The sequence below is a fragment of the Colias philodice genome, chromosome 3 (genome assembly GCF_061535455.1).
Source record: "Colias philodice isolate Cphi_HAF_F1 chromosome 3, ilColPhil1 Martin Lab GWU primary, whole genome shotgun sequence".
Lineage (NCBI taxonomy): Eukaryota > Metazoa > Arthropoda > Insecta > Lepidoptera > Pieridae > Colias > Colias philodice.
In genome coordinates, this window is record NC_143088.1 from 8,376,510 (window position 1) to 8,399,618 (window position 23,109).

At 36.2% G+C, this 23,109-nt stretch overlaps 1 protein-coding gene and 1 long non-coding RNA gene across 2 annotated transcripts in view; one reads left to right on the forward strand and one right to left on the reverse strand.

Annotated features, from left to right (window-relative positions):
- LOC149489836 (ATP-binding cassette subfamily C member 4-like) overlaps positions 1-23,109 on the forward strand; it is a 47,948-nt gene that overhangs the window by 23,788 nt on the left and 1,051 nt on the right. The window contains exons 10-22 of the mRNA XM_089714579.1: positions 485-652; positions 3,956-4,093; positions 9,605-9,692; positions 11,014-11,146; positions 11,874-12,179; positions 16,271-16,460; positions 16,835-16,971; positions 18,433-18,573; positions 19,645-19,748; positions 19,955-20,244; positions 20,715-20,837; positions 21,157-21,279; positions 22,326-22,486. Of these exons, the coding sequence (XP_089570705.1) occupies positions 485-652; positions 3,956-4,093; positions 9,605-9,692; positions 11,014-11,146; positions 11,874-12,179; positions 16,271-16,460; positions 16,835-16,971; positions 18,433-18,573; positions 19,645-19,748; positions 19,955-20,244; positions 20,715-20,837; positions 21,157-21,279; positions 22,326-22,486 (2,102 nt within the window). The remainder of the gene's footprint in view (positions 1-484; positions 653-3,955; positions 4,094-9,604; positions 9,693-11,013; positions 11,147-11,873; positions 12,180-16,270; positions 16,461-16,834; positions 16,972-18,432; positions 18,574-19,644; positions 19,749-19,954; positions 20,245-20,714; positions 20,838-21,156; positions 21,280-22,325; positions 22,487-23,109) is intronic.
- On the reverse strand, positions 4,478-5,805 carry LOC149489837 (uncharacterized). Its single transcript, XR_016318345.1, has 2 exons — positions 5,736-5,805; positions 4,478-5,520 (listed from the first exon to the last, which is right to left on the reverse strand). It is a non-coding gene; the product is annotated as an uncharacterized LOC149489837 (long non-coding RNA).

Sequence of the window (23,109 nt, forward strand, 5' to 3'; positions counted from 1 at the left end):
AAATAATTATAGTTACAGGTAACTAACATAATCCTTAATGTGCAATGTATTGTTTCACAGTCATCATTATTATATCTGATAAAACCAATATTAAAACATTCAAATGCAATGTTTTACATATATGTTGCTCATAAATAATAAACACTTTAATGATTATAGTATCCTTAAATGTTAATTATCAATGTAATTCTGCGGTGATATTATCAAGATATTATGAGGTTAATTAAAATGGACGGTATAATGACTGATGATAAAGCCACCTGCACCAGCAACAGCATGTAGAGAATTATATGTATACGAGTATGATATTAATTATAGTACATAGAAATTATCTTCTTTCACGAAAACTTCTTTATTAACTTCAACGCAAGTGAGATAAATTTGGATTAGATAAATTTGGAGTTATATCTTTGGGATATTTTTATCATTGTCAGTTTTGATGTTTTGATATTTTTTTTATCTAAAACTTATTAATCTATCTCAGGCGGACATATATCTCCTGGACGATCCGTTATCAGCCGTGGACACGCACGTCGGGAAGCACCTAGTGTCCGAGTGCGTCAACGGGCTCCTACGTCACTCCACACGTATCTTAGTCACGCATCAACTACATCACCTGAAGACAGCTGATAAAGTCATCATATTACGCAATGTGAGTATAAAAAAGAGCGTGTGTGCCGAGCACAGAGGTCCAAAGTGAAACTTCTTTGGCAAGATTCAAAGATACCAAAATCGACGCCACTCCATGACATGACTGTCGACTGTATTGCCATGACTCGGACGCGACCTTGAAATTTTACTCTCAACGCGCCTAAAGAAGTTTCACTTTAATAACACATCCGTTATATTATAGCATCCAATGGATAACATATTTATTCTGCTAGCATGACGCGGCACTATTTGATAAAAAGGTCAAATTTCTGGCTGTCTCTTGTTATGTAAGAATGTTTAATGTGTGACAGACATCGGTCGTTCGTATTCTGTTGTTGTTCTAGTACACAAGGCGCCGGCCGCTCCCGGCGATTTGCCAAATTTTACGCAAGCTTATCCATTAGATTATCTTAAACAGGAATACAATTATACTTACAAATCGTTTTTTTTTTAACTATGTTTCATGTATGTCTGTTATATCTCATCTTCTTGTTTAAGGCCTGAATCGGGTAGAATTCCCTTTTAATACCGAAAATTAACTCTAGTTATTACCGTTTTTCTTCTTAGATTCTTAATGTACATATCTAAAAAAAGACGGGTTGCACTCCGGGAGTGCCGGCAGAAGTGAAAACTTGATTATTAACGTTGAGCATGTTTGATATTTTGGAATGGTATCCGTCTTACGCATGGAATATAAGGGCTAAAAAAAAAACATCCGTCTTACGCTTTTTCAATCAGGCCACGTGTCCTGACGCGAGTTTAAGATTTTATACCCATATCATAACCGCTAAAGAAGTTTTCACTTCAAAAAAATGTATATTAAAGTTTCGAATATGATAAAGGGCATGGTTGTTTTAATTTGTTTATTTTACAATCAGGTTTTTTGGAAAAAAAATCATGAACTGAGGTCGATTTTTGGACTTTAAACCAAAACGCTAAGTCAATATAACGTCAATTATTGTAGTGTTTTTACAGTGTGTTTATGAAATTGAAACACAGGGCATGGTTGTTTTAAATTTTGATTCCATATCCAAATATCTTTTAATAATTTTTATACATACTTTTACTACGGTAGATTCGCGCCGGTCTCCCGATCCCGCCTTGTAAATCACCTAGCAAGGTCGCTAGCCCCTATTAAGGCCTTAAATGATTCAGACGAAATGAAAATTTAATAATACACTTTATTTTATCAATTGATTATCGAGGGGTAGGTATACATAAATAATTACTGTGAATAAAAACTATTGTCAGATAAACGAATAAAAATTAAACGACATTAATATGGGAATAGATTGCATATTGAATAAATACATATTGCAATTGATCACTTTGATAATCATATTTTATTAAAAAAGTTAAAATGTAGAAATAATGCAAATTCATGCGATTTTTTAATCACATTAAAACTGATTAAATTCTTTTACCTATTGTATGTGTAAATTACTATTATCCACGCTATTATCGGATACCTTTTATGAATTACAAACTGTAATATTATTATGTAAACGAGTATGTTTGCGCACGGTTCAAAATCAAACGATACGGTCAATTAGGAAATAATAGCAAAAGGTTTCAAGCCTAGTTAAGGATTATTTCAGGTCCTACGTTACGCGTTAATTTTCTAGGATAAAGGATAATTCTATTTGAACAGAAATTCTAATTTTCAAGTTATCCTACTTGATAAGAAATACAAATGTTATTGTACAGTAGCACCTCTATAAGTCGAATATCAAGGGAGACGCCAAAAAATTCGAGTTATAGAGTTTTCAACTTATGGAGGATTTCGACTTAGGCGGATTTTGATTCGACATACAGAGTTTGAGGTTTATTCTTATAAATTTTGAGTTAGAGAGGTAAAGTACATTAAAATTCAACTTGCAGAGGTGACGAACATGTTTTTATTTATTATAAATCAACATTATTTCAAATCATTTTAAAATAAAAAATATGGCATTAAAAAAGTCAGTATTTTTTTTGCTTTAGATAATTTGGTTGTTCTCTAGCATTATCTAATCTATAAAGAACAGAAAATTCTTCTTCTTCAGAGATACTGGTTTGCTCTATAAAATTTCGTAAGGTATTCAATGCGGTTCTTGCCTCTTTGATGGAAACGCATGGAGCGCATGTACTATTCACGTCTTCTATGTCATCTTAATCATTAGTATCGGTTTTCTGAGCTACTGAATCGATAATTTCGTCATCAGATACCTACTTAATGCAAACACGTGTTTACGTGAGTCATAAATTTATTATCGTATACTCCTAAAATATTTTCTAAGAAACAATATAGTGTACTGCACTGTCGGCAAATTGTTAAAGTCCAAATGATCAAGTTATAAAGATTGTAAAATAAAATGTTGCCATGTTCGAGATACAGAGGTCAAATTTAATTTTTCGAGTTATAGAGTGAAAATATGTACCAAAATGGCTTGGAGGGACTCGGTGATTATTTCGACTAACAGAGGGCCGAGATTTCAAGTTACGGAGGTTTTCGGGTTTGAAGGGAAGGGAACAAGACATTTTTTCGAGATTTGGAGGTTTTTGACTTATCGAGGTTCGACTTAACGAGGTGCTACTGTATTTGATTTGGAGATAATTTTCCGTTTGCGTTTACTTATACAGCATTTGGTACGGTCTACATTATTAGGTATCTAAAACCGTTATAAATTTAAAATTAATGTGGCGTTTTATTTATATAAAAAATTATTACATCTACATTTCATTACAATTAAGTGCAATGTACAAGGTGTTCAATATTTACCACGTTAAGGTAAATGGTAATTATTATGAACTGTTCAATGAGTAATATCACAGAATATCAATGTAGTTATTACGAGCATGTACTGCTCGCTTCTATGAAATAAAACTATAAAATTAAAAAGCTAGTAGTTAATAATATTCATTAAAAATAATATAAGTTTTCCTATAAAATTACAAGTCACTTGATGATTTAAGTGTAGCTGAATATATTTTCATAATATTTTAAATACATTGTAAGCACTAAGCGGCATTGCCATAGTAGGTCATGGGACAGTTATAAGTCATGTATTACCACAGAGTACGACGGACGACTAGTACATTGTATCTTACTAAACGCAGACCTTTTGATCATTGGAAAATGCGAAAGAAACAAAGAAATAGTTCTGAAAATGTTTAATTACATAAATTATCAATCAACTCGTCGATGAAATACTTCATGGAGGCCAATATTTTTCTTTAATTTAGGTACTACCAAAATGTATCAGCAGTTGATAAATAAAATAATCCCGAAAATATAAATAGTTTGTTTATATTTTGGTAACAGGGTGAAATCGAGATACAAGGTTCCTTTGAAACGGTGTCAAAAACTCCTCTATTTGAGGAACTGTTGGAGGAAGAAGAGCCTTCTCAGGAGGAGGAAGCACGCTTACAGGCACAAAGGCAAAGGGCTATGTCCATTCAGGTACTTTATTTGCAATAGCAGTATTTTATTAAATAATAAAAATACATTCACAATTACAATAACGATTGTTATAATTACATCATGACTTGATGGAATAGGTATTATGAATTCAACTGCCTTCATTGATGCAAGCTAATGGTGAATACTCTGCGTTAGTTGCCTTGTTAGTTGTTATAAAATATATATAAGCAAATATTTTGGAGAAAATTTAACTTTTATTAACCCATTAGTGCATAAAGTTAATTAGCGCTTTTTTCATTATGATCACTATAATATATCATCATTTAGAGTATCTTTAATGATTAAATTACATAAAATATTTAGTTTATGTAAAAGTTCAGATATTATAGCCCGTCCGCTAAATCGGACGTTATGCATGGCGGACACAATTGATGTTAAAAGGAGGTTGAAATAAAAGTACGGATTTTATGAAGAAATTTATTATAAAAAGCAACAGAAGATAAACGTATTATAATGTACAATGTTATATACCATGTGGTATTTCGGGTGAAGACCTACATCACATTTCTGACACTGAAATTTACTTTTTCCTCCACATTGGTTTGCACACCAACGTTCAGTACTTATTGGAACCAGCCTATGAACTTTACCGTCGTACCTCATTGTACATAATGGTTTCGCTGGCTTGTGACCTTGATGTGGTGGTATGCCATGTGACGAAAGTAAGCTTCTTGCTATGAAACGTCTAAAAACGAATAAGGACTCAGTGTCTCTTGTGCAGCCATTCTTCCGAGCAAGTAACCAGGCGTTTACTACTGAAACGTCTACTAAATATGCAAATATGGGCCACCACCACTTTTTTATATACATTCGAGTTCTTAAATTTTCAACAGCCTGGTCGCATTTGTCTACTACACCCATATACTTATTGTAATTTGAAATAAGTGATGGCTGAGGGACTTGCACTCTGGCTTTTTTTTTTACCAGCGGGTTGCAGATGCAATTTCTAGATTTTCAAAGTTAGTGGCTACTGTGACAACATTCTTATCATTCCACCGGCATACGAAGACATCATCAGCTAGTACCGACTAGCTGATGATGTCTTCGTATGCCGGTTACCGAATCGTAATAACCTCGCACCTCCTTCTTGAATTTTTTGACGTCTTTGACCGGGCAGTTCTCAGTGCGATTAGCTCTCAAGGCCCCTGTAGCATAATAGCCAAGCTCCTTCAGGTGTCTCATCAGGCTCAAAGACGTAAAATAATTGTTGAAAAACAATTTTATGCCACTGTTAGGCGGAAGTTTGCTCAATGTAATTAGGCTGAGAATCCGATCCGATCAGGTCACTGTCTTCGTCAGTGACCTGATCGGCATTCTTGATGGGGGGCTCAACGTAAATTATATTTTCTGTATAATCATCAACCTCCTCACACTCCAAAGCAGATAATATTTCATGAACTTGTAACCTGTAACAATTCAACAAAACACGACATGCAGTGCCCACAATGCATAACGTGCGATAAATCGGACGGTACGAAATTCGCAAGCATAGTATTCAAAATGACAGTGGCTACGTAAAAATTACATTGAAAATAAATAGTCGAATAGTTTAGCAATCAAAATATCCATTTATCACCCATAACACTAAAAAAAATATAATAAAAACACAAAATAATCTTACCTTCGCCGCGAAGAATTTTGACCACGTGCCGCCATTTTACGAATTGACAGCTGTCACGCATGCGCGTTAATATATTTCGGAGATTCCTCGCGATTAATTTCAACGTCCGCCATGATCGTAAATAATAAAAAGAATCAGTGCGCACAACTGGCGCGGTTGGCTGTCGGGCGGCAAGTGTCGTTCGAACTGACAGTTGACACCCCCCAACCTACCAAACTACTGACTCAAGGAAAATGTCATTGTCACTTGTCATTGTCATAAATTCATTCGTTAAAACTTCAAGTCTTACTGCGTCAATATTAAAAATACTCACAACTTTACCAATAGATGGCGTTAATACCAACTGAATAAATCAATACTCCGACACGGCCATTCTGACAATAAGCGCGTTCTCGCGCGATTTCTAAGCCTATTTAGCTCTGATCACAACTTTGCGTCAAAGTTTGTAACGTAGCAGCAACGTAGCGTACATAAAGCGCGAAGCTTCCCATGTAGAGTCAACACATGAAGCGCGGAGCTTCCCATGTAGAGTCAACACATGAAGCGCGAAGCTTCCAATGTAGATAGAGCAAACACATGAAGCGCGAAGCTTCCAATGTAGATAGAGCAAACACATGAAGCGCGAAGCTTCCAATGTAGATAGAGCAAACACATAAAGCGCGAAGCTTCCCATGTAGAGTCAACACATGAAGCGCGGAGCTTCCCATGTAGAGTCAACACATGAAGCGCGAAGCTTCCAATGTAGATAGAGCAAACACATGAAGCGCGAAGCTTCCAATGTAGATAGAGCAAACAAATGAAGCGCGAAGCTTCCAATGTAGATAGAGCAAACACATGAAGCACGAAGCTTCCAATGTAGTTAGAGCAAACACATGAAGCGCGAAGCTTCCAATGTAGTTAGAGCAAACACATGAAGCGCGGAGCTTCCAATGTAGATAGAGCCAACACATGAAGCGCGAAGCTTCCAATGTAGATAGAGCAAACACATGAAGCGCGAAGCTTCCAATGTAGTTAGAGCAAACACATGAAGCGCGAAGCTTCCAATGTAGTTAGAGCAAACACATGAAGCGCGGAGCTTCCAATGTAGATAGAGCAAACACATGAAGCGCGGAGCTTCCAATGTAGATAGAGCCAACACATGAAGCGCGAAGCTTCCAATGTAGATAGAACCAATACACGAAGCGCGAAGCTTCCAATGTAGATAGAGCCAACACATGAAGCGCGAAGCTTCCCATGTGGATAGAACCAACACATGAAGCGCGGAGCTTCCAATGTAGATAGAGCCAACATACGAAGCGCGAAGCTTCCAATGTACATTGAGCCAACACATGAAGCGCGGAGCTTCCAATGTAGAGCCAACACACGAAACGCGGAGCTTCCAATGTAGATAGAGCCAATACATGAAGCGCGGAGCTTCCAATGTAGTTAGAGCAAACACACGAAGCGCGGAGCTTCCAATGTAGTACCAATGTAAATAGAGCCAATACATGAAGCGCAAAGCTTCCAATGTAGTGCCAACACATGAAGCGCGGAGCTTCCAATGTAAGGCCAACACATGAAGCGCGGAGCTTCGAATGTTTAATTTACGCGTGAAGCGCAGGGCTTCCAACGCTAAACTCTCGCATGAAGCGCGGAGCTTCCAATGCTAAATTTACGCCATCAGCTCCTCTTAGGAAAGGAAAAAGAAACAAGCGTCTAGGGATGCGATCCTTTATTAGCATTGATCAACAAAATAAATTGTAAACATTTCTACTAACCAAAACACCAACAACAAAAATAATGGAAAAATCATCATATCGCAACCGTCGACATAATAAATACAATCGTGTATCTCAACAAATGCCGTTTACTTTGGCGACTAATAATTTTATTTTAACATAACTCAATATTTAATTATTAATTTTTAAAGCCGATTAGAAAAATAAAACTCACTCTTATTACAAATCATCAAATTGATTAGACATTTCTGGTAAACTCATAGGATATTAACTCAGCTTTTCATGACACACATATTGCGCAAGGTATTCGAATTCAGCTCACGAAAATCAATACACAACCTGTCAGAGCCATCCTTCTTCTTCACGAGGATCGCCGGGCTTGAAAATGGTGACGTACTTTCGCTGATAATGTTTTTAGACTGGAGGTCAACTATTATGTCAATCATGGCCTTGCGTTCGGCGGGGGCCAGGCGATAAGGTTGACGCTGCACTATTTTGTTCGGATCTTATAATCTAATTTCCATCTCACCTGTTGTTACGACCGTCTGAGAGTTCCCCTTTACGAAGTTTTCATTAAAATTTTCAATAATAGCACGTAAACGAGCAATATCTTGGATGTATGTAAGGTAGGTATCGATTGCTTCTATATCGGCACTTTGCAAAGCACAAACGTGCGCACGAACATCGCGAGAAACGTGAACGTCTTTATTTTTAATTATTAAGTTTACCCCGAGTCGCGTAAAAACATCCCACCCTACAATGACGTCATGAGGTTTACCTCAGGCTTAAGCCTGAGAGTCTACCACCAAAAAAATCAACCTCTAAGTGAACATCATCAATCTCTATAGGCAAAGTAATACGGAAATAAGACTGAGCGGAAGTGGAGCCAATACCAGTTAAACGCGTAAAATAAAAAAAATCTCGTACACCGGTCATAACGTCAGCGATAGGTTTACGAATGAGCGAGAAGTTAGATACACTATCTACGAGGGCTTGTAATTGAAATCTACCAACAATAATTTTAACAAGCGGCGATTCTGACTAGACACACACATAATAACGGACTTTGTATCATTACTTTTTTTTTTTTTTTTCGTCTCGTTGTTTAGAGAAACACACCTGCTCTGTATGCAGCAATTTGCAACAATAAGTGCGCTGAACATTTTTATCGACAGGCGGGGAACATTTTAATTAAAACGTTTCCGAATGTGAAACCTTAGTGTGCGGACGGAATTTACAACTTCGCTTATAGTGCCCCATTTTGCCGCAATTGTGGCACATAACATGGTCATTTGTTTCAATTTAACGCTGCTTAAAGTCACTACAAAAAGAGCTCGAAGTTGAAGGTCGTTTATTATTTTTATTAATTTGAGGGTAGGTAGCAACGTGTCTATCTAATGTTACAAAGTCCGTGGGGGATTTTTTTAATAAATCTGATCGTACCTGATCGTCAGAGATACCTGACATGACGACTTCGATCTCGTTCGCCTCGCTCACGCTGTCTCCAGTCGATCGATCATCGCCAGCTTGTTGGTGGAGTATTCCACGTAGCCAGTTGGTGGAGTATCTGATTCGGCGGATTGGTTCGCCGATTCTCGGAAATATGTCTCGCTCGTAGTAGCAGGGTGTCGGTTAAATACACTGGAGGAATGATGGTCAGATCCCACCGCTGCTTTCGGAGATTCCTCGCGATTAATTTCAACGTCCGCCATGATCGTAAATAATAAAAAGAATCAGTGCGCACAACTGGCGCGGTTGGCTGTCGGGCGGCAAGTGTCGTTCGAACTGACAGTTGACACCCCCCAACCTACCAAACTACTGACTCAAGGAAAATGTCATTGTCACTTGTCATTGTCATAAATTCATTCGTTAAAACTTCAAGTCTTACTGCGTCAATATTAAAAATACTCACAACTTTACCAATAGATGGCGTTAATACCAACTGAATAAATCAATACTCCGACATATATTTTATAACAACAGTGTTTCCGAGTTTGAAAATATATTCAACAACTGTTTTATAAAGATAAATCTTGAGTAAAATATATAATACTCCTAAAATAACGATTTTATTGACGTCCGATTTATCGAACGTTATGCTCTAATGGGTTAATAGAGATAAAAGTGTTACAATCTATTAAAATATTTCAGTCACAAGTATCGAGTGTGAGTACGACATTAGATGCGACAATGGAACCTGAGGAGGAACCTCAGGAAACTGCTGAATTGATGGAAAAAGGTAAGAAAATAACGTCCTACACTAGAGTACACATTATTATTTATTATACTATGATCTTCACTTATAGTAGTTATAATAATGAAGCAAGCTATAGGTAGATACGCTTTAAAAAGTAATAAAAAATTTAAGTGTTGCATATTACATTGATATTAAAGATATTTGACAAAGTTATAACTGAAATTATTATGACTTGTAACTTTATGATACGTAATATTAACCTATATTTTACTATCATGTTAATTATTCGAAATGAACAGTGAACTGATAAATAACGAAATAGGCACGTGCTTATATTAAATCACGTCAATCAAGTGCTGATAAAGTCGAGCGTATATTTTATTAAATATTCCCTGCATATGACATTGTACAGCGACAACTTTGAACACTGGGTACGAGCATGACTATGCAAAACATAAAAATATATAAAATATATTATATATTTAGTTAACTGTTTTTTTTTTAACATAAAATATTGCTATAATATTATAGCAATATTGCCAATTCATCGCACAAAATCAATTTATATTCTTACAATCAGAAATAATTCAGAAAACGATGACGTTTAAAAATCGGATAATTTTAAACATAAACAATGATTGTACATATATTTGCGTCTTGAAATATTCTATGTTATTGCTTATCATGCAATATTCATCTCTGAAAATATATATTTTTTTAAAGTACTTATGGTTATTTATGTTTATATGGGTTTTCCACTGGAAGAAACTTCTTATCGTAATCGTGCGTCTCAAGATCCCACGCAAACGAGCGGCCATATCTAGATAGCTAGTATAGTTATCAACTTTTTATACATACTTATTTATATTTTATTTGAAACATAATGAAATGTCAATATTATATGATTGAGCCATAACTTGAGGTCATAGTTGCTTTATCATCATTTGAAGCATTTTAATCATGCGGAGTCATCGAGTGGAATATAAAATTATCTTAGATTCTTTACCTTTATTTTTCACTGAAGTAGATGAATGTTAATAAACTCATATTAAATTTATTGTCAATTTATAATTAAGTATCAATTTCTGAACGTCTCCTTGGTAGAGTCAAAGATTCTCAGAATCTTTGATTTGGTGACCATAACCCAAATGAAAACAATCATATGAAACTGTATGCAATATGTAGGTACCTATCAAGAGATCTATAAATTTTCTTATCATAAAATAGACAAATATCAATTTAAAGTACTCATATGCAGAATTTACTTATTCCAAGGTAGTAGGGACCTATTCCCTATTTTCCTATTTCAGCTACCAGGATCGCATAAATATTGAACAGTATTAACATTTCCATTCCCCTACAGGTCGGGTGCCAACTTCGATCTACAGGAAATACTTCCATGCGGGCGGCAGCTGGTCACTTCTTATCTTTACGATTTTCTTTATTCTCCTCGCACAGCTTGTGACCTCGGCTGGTGATCTTTGGCTGACCCACTGGTAATTGATTATTTTTACTTCTATTATTAACTTATTTATTTTATCGGTTATAACTTATAGGGTTATTTTTTAAATAAATTATTGAACGTACGAAACTGTTCCTAAAATAAAATTCAACGGTACATTTGGTTATTCATTGATTGTAATTTACATTACTCTTCTTCATAAAACCATACCTATGATAAAGCGCCATAGCGACGTCGCTATCCGACAAAATATCCAAGGAGATAATAATATGACGGTTTGGCAACATCGCCTGCTTGGACATTTTCTTGTTATTCGTATTGTTGGATTAATGTAACCGGCGACGACGCCCTGGCGTCTTAGTAAGGGAACGATTAATAATAATCATAATGCCTGTATATGTATGTCGGAGAATTTAAATAACTCTCCATAATTAATTATAATTAGGTAGATATGTGACATAATATTAAATAATGACTCAGTGCGCACACCTTGCGTGGTCGATGGTAGTACCGAGACTACATCGAGCTACTGACTCAAGGAATATAAACCATAGCATGGCCCGTAACCCCATGCATTTCTTATCAATTCAATATCGACATTATGTTGTACATCATAGAGTACATTGTAATAGGAAGGTATAGTCACATAACAACTACTCTGTTATAATTCTCTCACATGTATATCTTATTAATGTAATTTTTTCACAAATTTCAGCATCTTTCTTAAAACATGCTTTTAATTCTCCATAATTATTTCGCAGGATGAATGACGTAGAAGCGACGCACGAATTCGAAGTATATTCATTAGGAAACATGACGGATAGTCCAAACAGCACAGATGTAAATGATACTCTATCAGTACTGGATGTGACTACTGATGCGTCGCTTCTAGTAGCCACTGAATCTACGACTACAATGAACCCAAATCTCACCGTTATTGGTACAATGATGAAAACAGCAATCACAATGCAGAATATAACATCGCACGACCAACCGTTCGACCACTCGTACTATATTTATGTATGGGCGGCTGCTATTGTAGGCTGTATTTTGTTTACTACTGGAAGGTTAGTAAAATTATCTATATATCTTTGTATTAAATCTTATATATAAAATTCTCGTGTCACAATGTTAGTCTGCATACTCCTCGGAAACGGGTGGACCGATTCTCATGAAATTTTCTGTGCATATCGGGTAAGTCTGAGAATCGGCCAACATCTATTTTTCATATGTACCACGGGCGAAGCCGGGGCGGGCCGCTAGTATTAATATATATATGTTTTTGTCTCCTTTGTGTCATTAGCATAAGACTTGATAAAACGCTATTCATCATTCGTAAAAATAACTTTGTCCTACTTTGTATATAATTAAGTAGTCATGGATGTGCGATATAGTTTGCTTTAAACAAAGCAAAATTATTTTGGGGCCTTGGGTTGGTTTATTTTTATGTCTTTAAAGATTTGCTCCGTTATTTATACAAATGTTCAAAAATGAATAGAAATATGTAAATCTCAAATTTCAATAAGCGTTGTTAATTAGCATTCGTTTATAGGCAAATAATTGCTTTATTTTCTGTGATAAATGCGAAAATAACTCCGCACGTATCAATGGCACGTATAGAGTAATAAATCTTGATCGTTTTCTTCAATAGAAATACATAGATTATATAGTATACTAGCGGTCCGCCCCGGCTTCGCCCGTGGTACATAATATTTACGTTTTCTCTACATAAGAACCATCCTCGTACTTCAAGGAATATTATAAAAAAAGAATTATCGAAATCGGTTCAGCCGTTCTCGAGTTATGCGCTTACCAACACATTTTGCGATTCATTTTTATATATAAGAAGATTATATATGAAGATTTTCTGCTTAATGTACCTATGTATGCATATATTATGTATGACGTATCTATATGGTACATACTTATTTTTGTAATGCACGACTCAGTCAAGGACGGGAAGCTACGATAAGTAGACAAATAAACATTTATTTTATTTTACGGAGCACTGATTGATCACCAATTTTTTATACGTAACACAGATAATATAATACTATAGGTACTTATTAGTTAGCTGAACGATGAACTGAGGCGATTTGCGTTCGATTCCCGGCAAATACTAATATACCTACAAAGGTGTAGAGGTAGAGGGTATATACAATTTAATGTAAGATATAAGTTTTGTTAATTAATAGCCCATAAACAAATCGATATACCTACATATTATTTGTTAATAACTCAGGCCCCGGAATCACAGACACAATAGAAAATCTATTGTGTCGTGGCCCGATCGGGCCGCTCGGGGCTCAATGGGTTGAATGCATCAGACCCCATTTTCAAATATAAAAGGCATACTTTAAAATTTAAATATTACCTATTCCCGTATGAAGGACTCGCGGAACTTCTACTCCTGTGCCGGTGTATTCCTCTTCAACTTAACCTCAGTTATAACTTATTACCAAATAAGTAGCGAATGATTAATACATAATAATTTACCAAGTAATATCTAGAATAAATATGCTATACGCCAGTGGCGTGCATTCCATAAAGACATAAAGACACTGCCTACCCTACCATTTACCAAACTCTGATCAATATTTACTTAATATGCATAAATGAAATTCACAGCGTCATTAAATTTTATTAATTGCGCCATGTAAGTAATTATGAAATAAAAATATATTTCAAATATATTTTAGATCCATCTATCGGTATTTTGGTAGCATTATTATCTAATTTCTATCGGCTCAAGTCACTATTCATGCGCTGCACTAGCGCCGCCACAGGACCCAGTACGTCACGGGACGGCAAAGACACAAACTATCCGTGTCTAAGTTTTTATATGTGTGCTCTGCGTGTCTACGCATATTTTATATGTGTGCGTGCCTATAAACACGGCACACTGATGTTATAAAACCACGCACACAAGCACACAAGGTAGGCAGTGTCTTTTTACGAAGATATACGAACTAAGTACGAACCGAATTTGGAACTACATCGAAAGTTGAAACTGAAGTTGAATATGCGACCAATTTAAGAAGTGTGATAATTTATACAAATTTGTAGCGGTAAACCGTAAAGACCATCTGCAAATAGTATCATTATTCGTTTGTTTTGTTTTGGAAATAACAAACGTTTACTTTGAGGTTAAATTTGTTTTTTGAGAAAATTAATAATGTTTACTACGACAATTTGCAAGTGAAGTGTTTTGAGAGTAACTAAATAGATTATGTATATAATCAGTGTATTTTGTAAGATAATAAGGTATCTATACCTAATTTAACGAAAAATTCTTATTTTTGTTTTATGAATAAACTTTTATCAAACAGAGAGTGATAGGAAAAAGGCCGATCTAATCTATACCGGAATTTGTAATACACAAAGGTAAAGTTAATCATTAATTTCATAATATAGAATACTTGTTAGGATATCATACCTACTTTGACAATTATTTTATAGATAACTAGTGGTCCGCCCCGGCTTCGCTCGTGGTACATATTTTGCAATAAAAGGTAGCTATGTCCTTTCTCGGGTATCAAAATATCTCCATACCAAATTTCATGCAAATTGGTTCAGTAGTTTAGGCGTGATTGAGTAACAGACAGACAGACAGAGTTACTTTCGCATTTATAATATTAGTACCTACATATTTAGTATGGATATGACCTATGTTCGAAATATGTTTTCCATTATTTTGCGGAAATACTACGTACCTATCTCCAATCAAATATCAGTACTGCAATATGAAATATTAGTTTTTATGACTTAATATCATTACAATATTTCTGCCTACCCTGTCCAAAAACTCTGTGCACGCCCCTGCTATACGCACTGTTATCAATGCCCCATGCAAATATATTGCATAGACACTCAATGCACGGAATAAATGTTCTTGATGATAGTTTTATTAAACGAATAACTGCAGCTATTCGAGTCATTGCACTTTTATTCTTATTAGGGTTATAAAGTTTTCTCTCCTCTAACTCTCTAACTCTCTCTTAACTAATTAATAGTATTTTTAAAGACGTCTTAGGAAATTAACGCACACGTGAAATGATTTACATAAATATGGGAAATACAAACTTAAAATTTGGGGGTTTTTCGTAGTTAAAACCTCTTTATTCCTGAATGATTAAGGTTTAATTTTATATATTCAGATTATCACTGCTCTTTTGGCTTCTCAAGGTACTTATTCTCGTTACGCCACTATCGATGACGTTACGTTTAAAAGATTGCAATTTTTGTGTCTAGGTCAAATCAAGGTCACCAACATGACTTTGTATTGACCTACACTCATACATATAAAGTACTTATGCGAAAAGTGAAATACATAGATAATTATATTTGCCTATGTCCAATATGCATAACTTTTTGAATCTTAAAAAAAATCACACATCATCCAATCTATGTACAAATTTTGTAGTTGTAAAGCTTTCTGTGTTTTATCTGATGACAAATTAAATAGGTAGGTACTATAGCTGGTCCCGCGACTTCGGCCGTGTGGAAAAATAAAGTTGCCTAAGTAGTAGACAGTAGTTACTCCTTCGTACATCAGCTATCTGCCAGTGAAAGTTATAAATGTCTTCAAAATCTATCCAGCCGTTACTGAGATTAACCGAAACAAACTAACAGGCAGACACAAAATTATATTATAGACTAGGTACTTGTCATAAATTAACTTTACATAATATTATTATTGGTATTAACTCAGGCCCCGGAACCACAGACACAATAGAAAATCTATTGTGTCTGGGACCGATCGGGCCGCTTGGGGCTCAATGGGTTATTCTTGAAATTGACCATTTAACAATTTACAATAGAAAATCTATTGTGTCTGGGACCGATCGGGCCGCTTGGAGCTCAATGAGTTATTCTTGAAATTGACCATTTAACAATTTACAATAGAAAATCTATTGTGTCTGGGACCGATCGTGCCGCTTGGGGCTCAATGGGTTATTCTTGAAATTGACCATTTAACAATTTACAATAGAAAATCTATTGTGTCTGGGACCGATCGGGCCGCTTGGGGCTCAATGGGTTATTCTTGAAAGTGACCATTTAACAATTTACAATAGAAAATCTATTGTGTCTGGGACCGATCGGGCCGCTTGGGGCTCAATGGGTTATTCTTGAAATTGACCATTTAACAATATTTCAGATCGCTAGTATTCCTGTTCGTGTGCATGCGGAGTTCGATAAGGCTCCACAATCGGATGTTCAGCAACATTCTCGCAGCGACGATGCGTTTCTTCGACACGAACCCGTCGGGACGAATCCTAAATCGATTCTCGAAAGACATGGGCGTGGTGGACGAAACTATGCCCAAAATGTTCTTGGACAGTATTCAAGTGAGTGATAAACTAGGTACCTATTATAATAAATTTTTCAATATACTTCAAGCCAATGATATTATAAATTGCAAGTGTGTTGTTAGTGAACAACTGCGTACTACATGATTAGTCGTCAAAGTGGCTAATATGTGTAATAAAATGTGGCTAATTGGCCACAATTGTCACTCCCGGTGCGGAGCGCTAATAACCTATCTACAACGTTTTACTTATAGTATTAGTATTATTGCCTAAAAACTATTTATGTAAAATAAAGAGAAGTACATAGATAATATCCCATATACACTTAATGACACATCATTTTCATTACATAAAATAAACGTTCAGATAATTCTATTCTCGTACCAAGGTCATGGAAAATTATGATTTTGCAGGTATTCATGGTAATGGCGGGTATAATTATTATGGTGGCCATTGTTAGTCCGTACATGTTGTTTACAACGATAATCTGCGGCATTCTAATGTACCTATGGACTCTAGTATACCTCGCTACAGCTCAAGCTATAAAAAGGTAAGTGAAATAAACTCTCAATAAAAGATAAAAAAATACCTAAGTAGGTACTTAGTTGATCCGGTGCAAACTAACAATAACATTCTACTTTATGATTAACCTATATCTTGTGTACTTATGTTTATAGCAAGATCTTTGTCCGTATAAAAATGTCGAAGCTAAAGCCTTCTTATCACAATGAAATATGCGAATAAAGTTTACAAACATAACATATAAATATTTACAATTAGCACTTAGCTCATTTTACGACCAGATCTAGTGCAGAATAAGCCGAGAGCAAACGGCCTTATGATAATTTAAATACAATGAATAATCTTCTTAATTAGATGCTATATAAGTTGTTCCGTATCTACGACACTATTCAAATTAGCACTGAAATAGGGATTAGAGTAATATAACGAATTATGAGGGAAAATTTTCTAAATATTATATGTAGGTGTATTATGTAGCCAATTTATTCAGGTGTCACAAAAATTCCGCGACGATTTGTCTTAAAACCATTATGATAAAAGATTCCTTTACCTTCACCTATATTTAATATTGTTAATCTAGGTTAGGTATTTATAGATAAGATACGAAGGTAGCATGCATATTCATTATTAATATTGTTGCCTGTGTGCCCTAACATCCTACAAATATTATTGCTTTATTACGTTCTGTGAAACGCAAATAGATAATGAGGTTATCTACGTGCCGAATAGCAAAAAACAACTTTGCAATAAAATTTTGCATGGAGAGTAAACAAACATAAATGATGTACAGGGAGTTGCCATGATGACTCAAAGCACTATTAATTCAATTCAATATCTATTTATTTTAATCTCACATCATTAGAAGTGAAAACTTACAAAGCCATTACCAAACAGTACCTACATAACTCTAACGACTAGTTTAAAGACATTTAGAAAAATTACAAGAAACTTTCACAAAGCATTACACAACTACCATGGATCATTGGATCTAGTATTAAAAAGAAATTTAGCAAAACAACAAGAAACATTTATATTTAAACAACTCCCACAGGGTGGAGGGCGTGATCATTACATAACTCTTAGACCTTTATAAATAAACTAGCTGTGCTCCGCGGTTTTACTCGCAGTGCTCTGCTCCTGTTGGTCTTAGCGAGATGATAAAGCCTATATAGCCTTCTTCAATAAATGGGCTATCTAACACCGAAAGAATTTTTCAAATCGGACCAGTAGTTCCCGAGATTAGCGCGTTCAAACAAACAAACTCTTCAGCTTTATAATATTAGTATAGATTTAGCAAAAAAAAGACGGGTTGCACTCCGGGAGTGCCGGCAGAAGTGAAAACTTGATTATTAACGTTGAGCATGTTTGATATCCATCCGTCTTACGCTTTTTCGATCAGGGTCACGTGTCCTGACGCGAGTTTAAGATTTTATACCCAACGCCGCTAAAGAAGTTTTGCACTTCAAAAAGAAACATGTAAATCCCACAGGGTGGAAGGCGTGACCCGCAGTCCCGTGTTCTCGCACGTGTCGGCGAGCATGGCGGGGCTCGCTACAGTACGGGCGTGCAACGCACAACACATGCTGCGTATACAGTTCGATGATAAACAAGATGTTCATACTGCTTCTTGGTATGTGATTTTTAGTTTTTTTTTGACGTGACAACGTCTTATAATTCGATAGAGCCAGCTGCACGCACGAAAAAACATGACTCATGCGGCGTTACCTCGCTCTGAGGCGTTCCATGTAAGGCTTGAAGTGCGAGCGAGAGCGTGGAACGAGCGACAAAGTAGCACAATCGGACGTTGTCACGTTCAACTATCGTCAGTAAACCGACTTTACAGACAACCAATTTTTTTTTATGTTCATGGAAAGTTTATTGTGTCTAGATATGTTTGCTTATTTGTGACACATGATAAATTGCAAGATTGAAGTGTTGTAAAAAAATATTTTTTTTTTTTTTTTTTTTTATGTTAGGATTAGGCAAGCATTTGACCATCGCTTCGCCTGATGGAAAGCGACAAGCGTGGTCTAGGATGGAGCATGTTTGCCTAATAAGTGTCTATTCACATTTCTCTTGAATAAATCCAGATTGTAGTTTCTGGGAAAAACGGAAGCCGGAAGATTGTTCCACTCCTTACTAGTACGCATAAGAAAAGAAGAAGCGAATCGCTTAGTGCGTATGGGTGGGATGTCGATGACATAAGGGTGGAGACCGGCCCGGCGTCGAGTCCCTCGATGATAAAAAGGAGAAGCTGGCAACAGGTTATGCAGTTCTTCAGCACATTCGCCGTGAAAGATTCTGTAAAAAAACCGCCAAACTGGCTACGTTCCGACGATGTTCCAGACTATGCAGTTTGCATGTGGTTAAGGATTCATTTGCAATGAGTCTAATCGCTCGTTTTTCGATGGAGTCCAAAGCGTTGAGTTGATATTTAGCTGCACCTGCCCAAAGATGAGAGCAGTACTCCACACCGGAGCGATTATATTATATTATTTATTGATATTTGACATACTTAACTCTATGAATTAAGATAAAATAAGATAAACCAATAACTATCGGATGAAAAACACACTGGAGTACGTTTTTGATAAAATTTTTGAGATCGATCATTTTTCTAGGGCAGACTGTCAAAATAATATTTCGCACATGTAACTAGGTTAAAAGTTTCCAAACTCATATCTTTTAATTTTTTTCTCAGGTACTTATCACTTATCACCAATACAACTTTCGCAATTTATTTGAGTTTGATATCAGCGGGGTATGTGGTTGTTGTTGCCTATACTTTCCTGTTATCCGATGACGGTAAGAAAAATATTTTTTTTAAATAACTTTTTTTAAGTGGGGAAATCTTCCTTGGGTTCCCGAGAAAAGAGCCGTGGGTTATGTGGGATTATACCGATTAAAACCTTACCGTGTACTAACGATGCGGGAAAATTTAAATACCTAGATTGTTTGTTAAAATATATATAGCAAAAAACAAAAATACATATTAGATAAATTATTTTCAGCTACAACAAAATCTGGAAACGTTGGTCTGGCTCTCAGTCAAGGTTTAATTCTTGTAAACATGATGCAACACGGCATTAAACAAACAACTGAAGCAATATCACAAATGATAAGCGTGGAGCGAGTCATACAATACACGAAGCTGCCTCTGGAGAAGTTAGAAGGGGTTTCCCCGCCAAAGGAGTGGCCGCAACGAGCAAGACTAGTTTTTAAGGATCTATATTTACGATATGATGCGGAAAGCGAACCTGTGTTGAAGAATTTGAATATCGTGATTGAGAGTGGATGGAAGGTATGCACTATGCAATAACAATTCTCCTGGTCTTGTTGCCGGCACGTAACTTGACCACTTTTTAACATTGTGGGTAACTAACCTTGCACATATAAAAATTAAAAATATACTTAAACTTGATGCGCAAACAGGGGATGTTTGCGCATCTAGTTTAAGTTTGTTTAAACCACGCTACTTTTTGTCCAAGAAGTTTGCCGGGCGCTATTTGTATTAATAATGTGACTTTTAAAACCGCTTCAGGTATTTTTACTTGGAACAAACTCCAAGTTAAGTAGTATGTCAGGTATTTTTACTTGGAATAAATTCCAAGTGCTTGACTTCATTCAAATTCTCGTAAAATTGCAAATGTAATGATCTCCACTTAATTAATAAGCTCGAATAAAATTTTGTTAAAACACGATTGTGTATGATATAGATTATAGTCTTATAGTTGATCGAAATTATACCTATTATGGACAAAATTATTTTAGGTTGGTGTAGTAGGACGCACTGGTGCGGGCAAGTCGTCGCTCATAGCGGCTCTGTTCCGCCTGGCTCCTATCGATGGACACATCTTTATCGACGATTTGGACACAGGAGACATCGCTTTGAAGGTATTATTTTATTACATTGCTTTTATAAATTGTCAAAAGCGTACCTATGTTTAAAAATATCATGTGATGAATATCATAATATTGATATCGAAATTGTTTGAATTTAATTGGTCCAGTTTCAAGCGAAGATTTTAAAAATTTCTCATATTTTTAATAAAAATAAAACCCATGAATATTAACGGCGTAGTAGTTAGTTACAATATGTTCAACAGGTCACCTTAGGTGGGTAATAAAGGTAATAAATTCTTTTAGTACCTACCTACAAATATGTTTCATATTCATTTCTTTATATTTTGTATCTTACATTTTTATTTTTCAGCAATTACGTTCAAAAATATCGATTATCCCGCAAGAACCAGTCCTGTTTTCAGCCAGCTTGCGTTATAACTTGGATCCTTTCGACAAATACACTGATGCCGATATATGGAAAGCCTTAGAACAGGTATGTCTAATAGTTCTATTCATTGTTAGACAATTACTTTGTATGTAAATGGTATTGTAAATTCATAATAATAACAAAAGCTATAATTATCATAATAATGATTTCCTTTACGTGAGGTATAAGTAGCTAGTAGCTACTCGGTTTAAATTTATGAGGTAGAATATTCTTGCGAATATTCTTTTCTTATTAATAATATTCCACCATGAAACATCCCATCCATATCCCATCCTTTTTTTCGACAAGTCAACTCACAATAAAGAATTGCATGTTTTGAATTTAAAAGAAAACACGTCAAAAGATTGTGATTATTGGGTCATAAAAAAGCAAGATAGGGTTATTTATGGCATCAAGTCGGGCAAATGGTCTCATCATCCTTCAATATAATCTGTCACATTAATTAATAAAAAATATAAATATCCTATCTATAACAATAAATGTAACAGCTGTTGATGACCTTAATACATGGTAAACATACCTATCTTCAGCAAAAGTTGAACAACAATATTGCTGAAATTTTTGTTCAAATGTTGACGCTCGCGCGACAGACATTTCATACATACATACACAGACATGGCAGACATTTCATCATGCGTTATCAATTCTGAAAGACATGAACAATGATATTATAAGTAAAGAAACTGCTATGAATCCTACATATGTATGTTTATTATAAATGCGAAAGTTTGTGATGGATGAATGGATGGATGTTCGTCTCTCTTTCACGCAAATATTGAACCGATTACAATGAAATTTGGCAAGTAGCTGAAGACCCAGAATAAGGCATAGGCTTATCCCGGAAATTCCACAGGAAAGGGAAATATGTGGGTTTTTCTTTGAAAGTATTGTTAAGCTATTGCATAGCTTCTATCGCGGGCCTTGAGCGCGGGGACCGAATCCAGAAATTCCGTAACGAAAAAACCTCACGCTCCCCACTCCGACGGACACGGAGGTCTGGCTTGAAGGCATGCTATAGCTTTACCGCGACAGTCCCCGAGTGCCACACGTCTTTTTTTAAATCACTTAAAATAAATATAAAACGTCATCAGGTGGAGCTAAAGCACAGTGTGACGTCACTGACGTCAGGCGTGGAGGCGGGCGGGTCGAACTTCAGCGCGGGCCAGCGCCAGCTGCTGTGCCTCGCGCGCGCCGCGCTCGCCAACAACAAGCTGATGGTGCTCGACGAGGCCACCGCTAATGTTGATCCCAAGTACGTATACGTGTAGGATAATAACTGTGGTCGCGGAAGAATTCTAACAAATACCCGCGGCCCCATGGGGTTTTAGTCGGTAAGAATCGACATAACCCACGGCTCCTTCCCCGGGGGCCGTGGGTATCTTTGGAAGATATCCCCACTATAAAAAAAAGGATAGTAACTGTACGTTTATAAATGTAATGTTCAAGTGGGTCACCATCATCAGCCCATATACGTTCCCACTGCTGGGACACGGGCCTCCTATGAGGGTACAGGCCATAATCCACCACTCTAGCCAAGTGCGTGTTGGCGGATGACACATGTCGTCGAACTTTTTAATTCTTCGACATGTCGGTTTCCTCACGATGTTTTCCTTCACCATTCGAGCAGTGGTGATGTTACAACATGCGCAGATAAATTGAAAAATCAATTTATTTCCTGCGCGCTTGCCTGGTCTCGAACCCCGGACTTATCGATTCGAAGTCTAAGGTCTCACCACTGAGCCACCACTGCTCTTAAGTTCAAGTGGGTATGTCGCCGTTATCTAGTTGAATCTGCTACTTGAATGAGAGCTGCTGAAAATTTACTCTTTCCAAACGTAGACTGTTGCGAGCCGACGGAATCTCGCATTGCAGGGC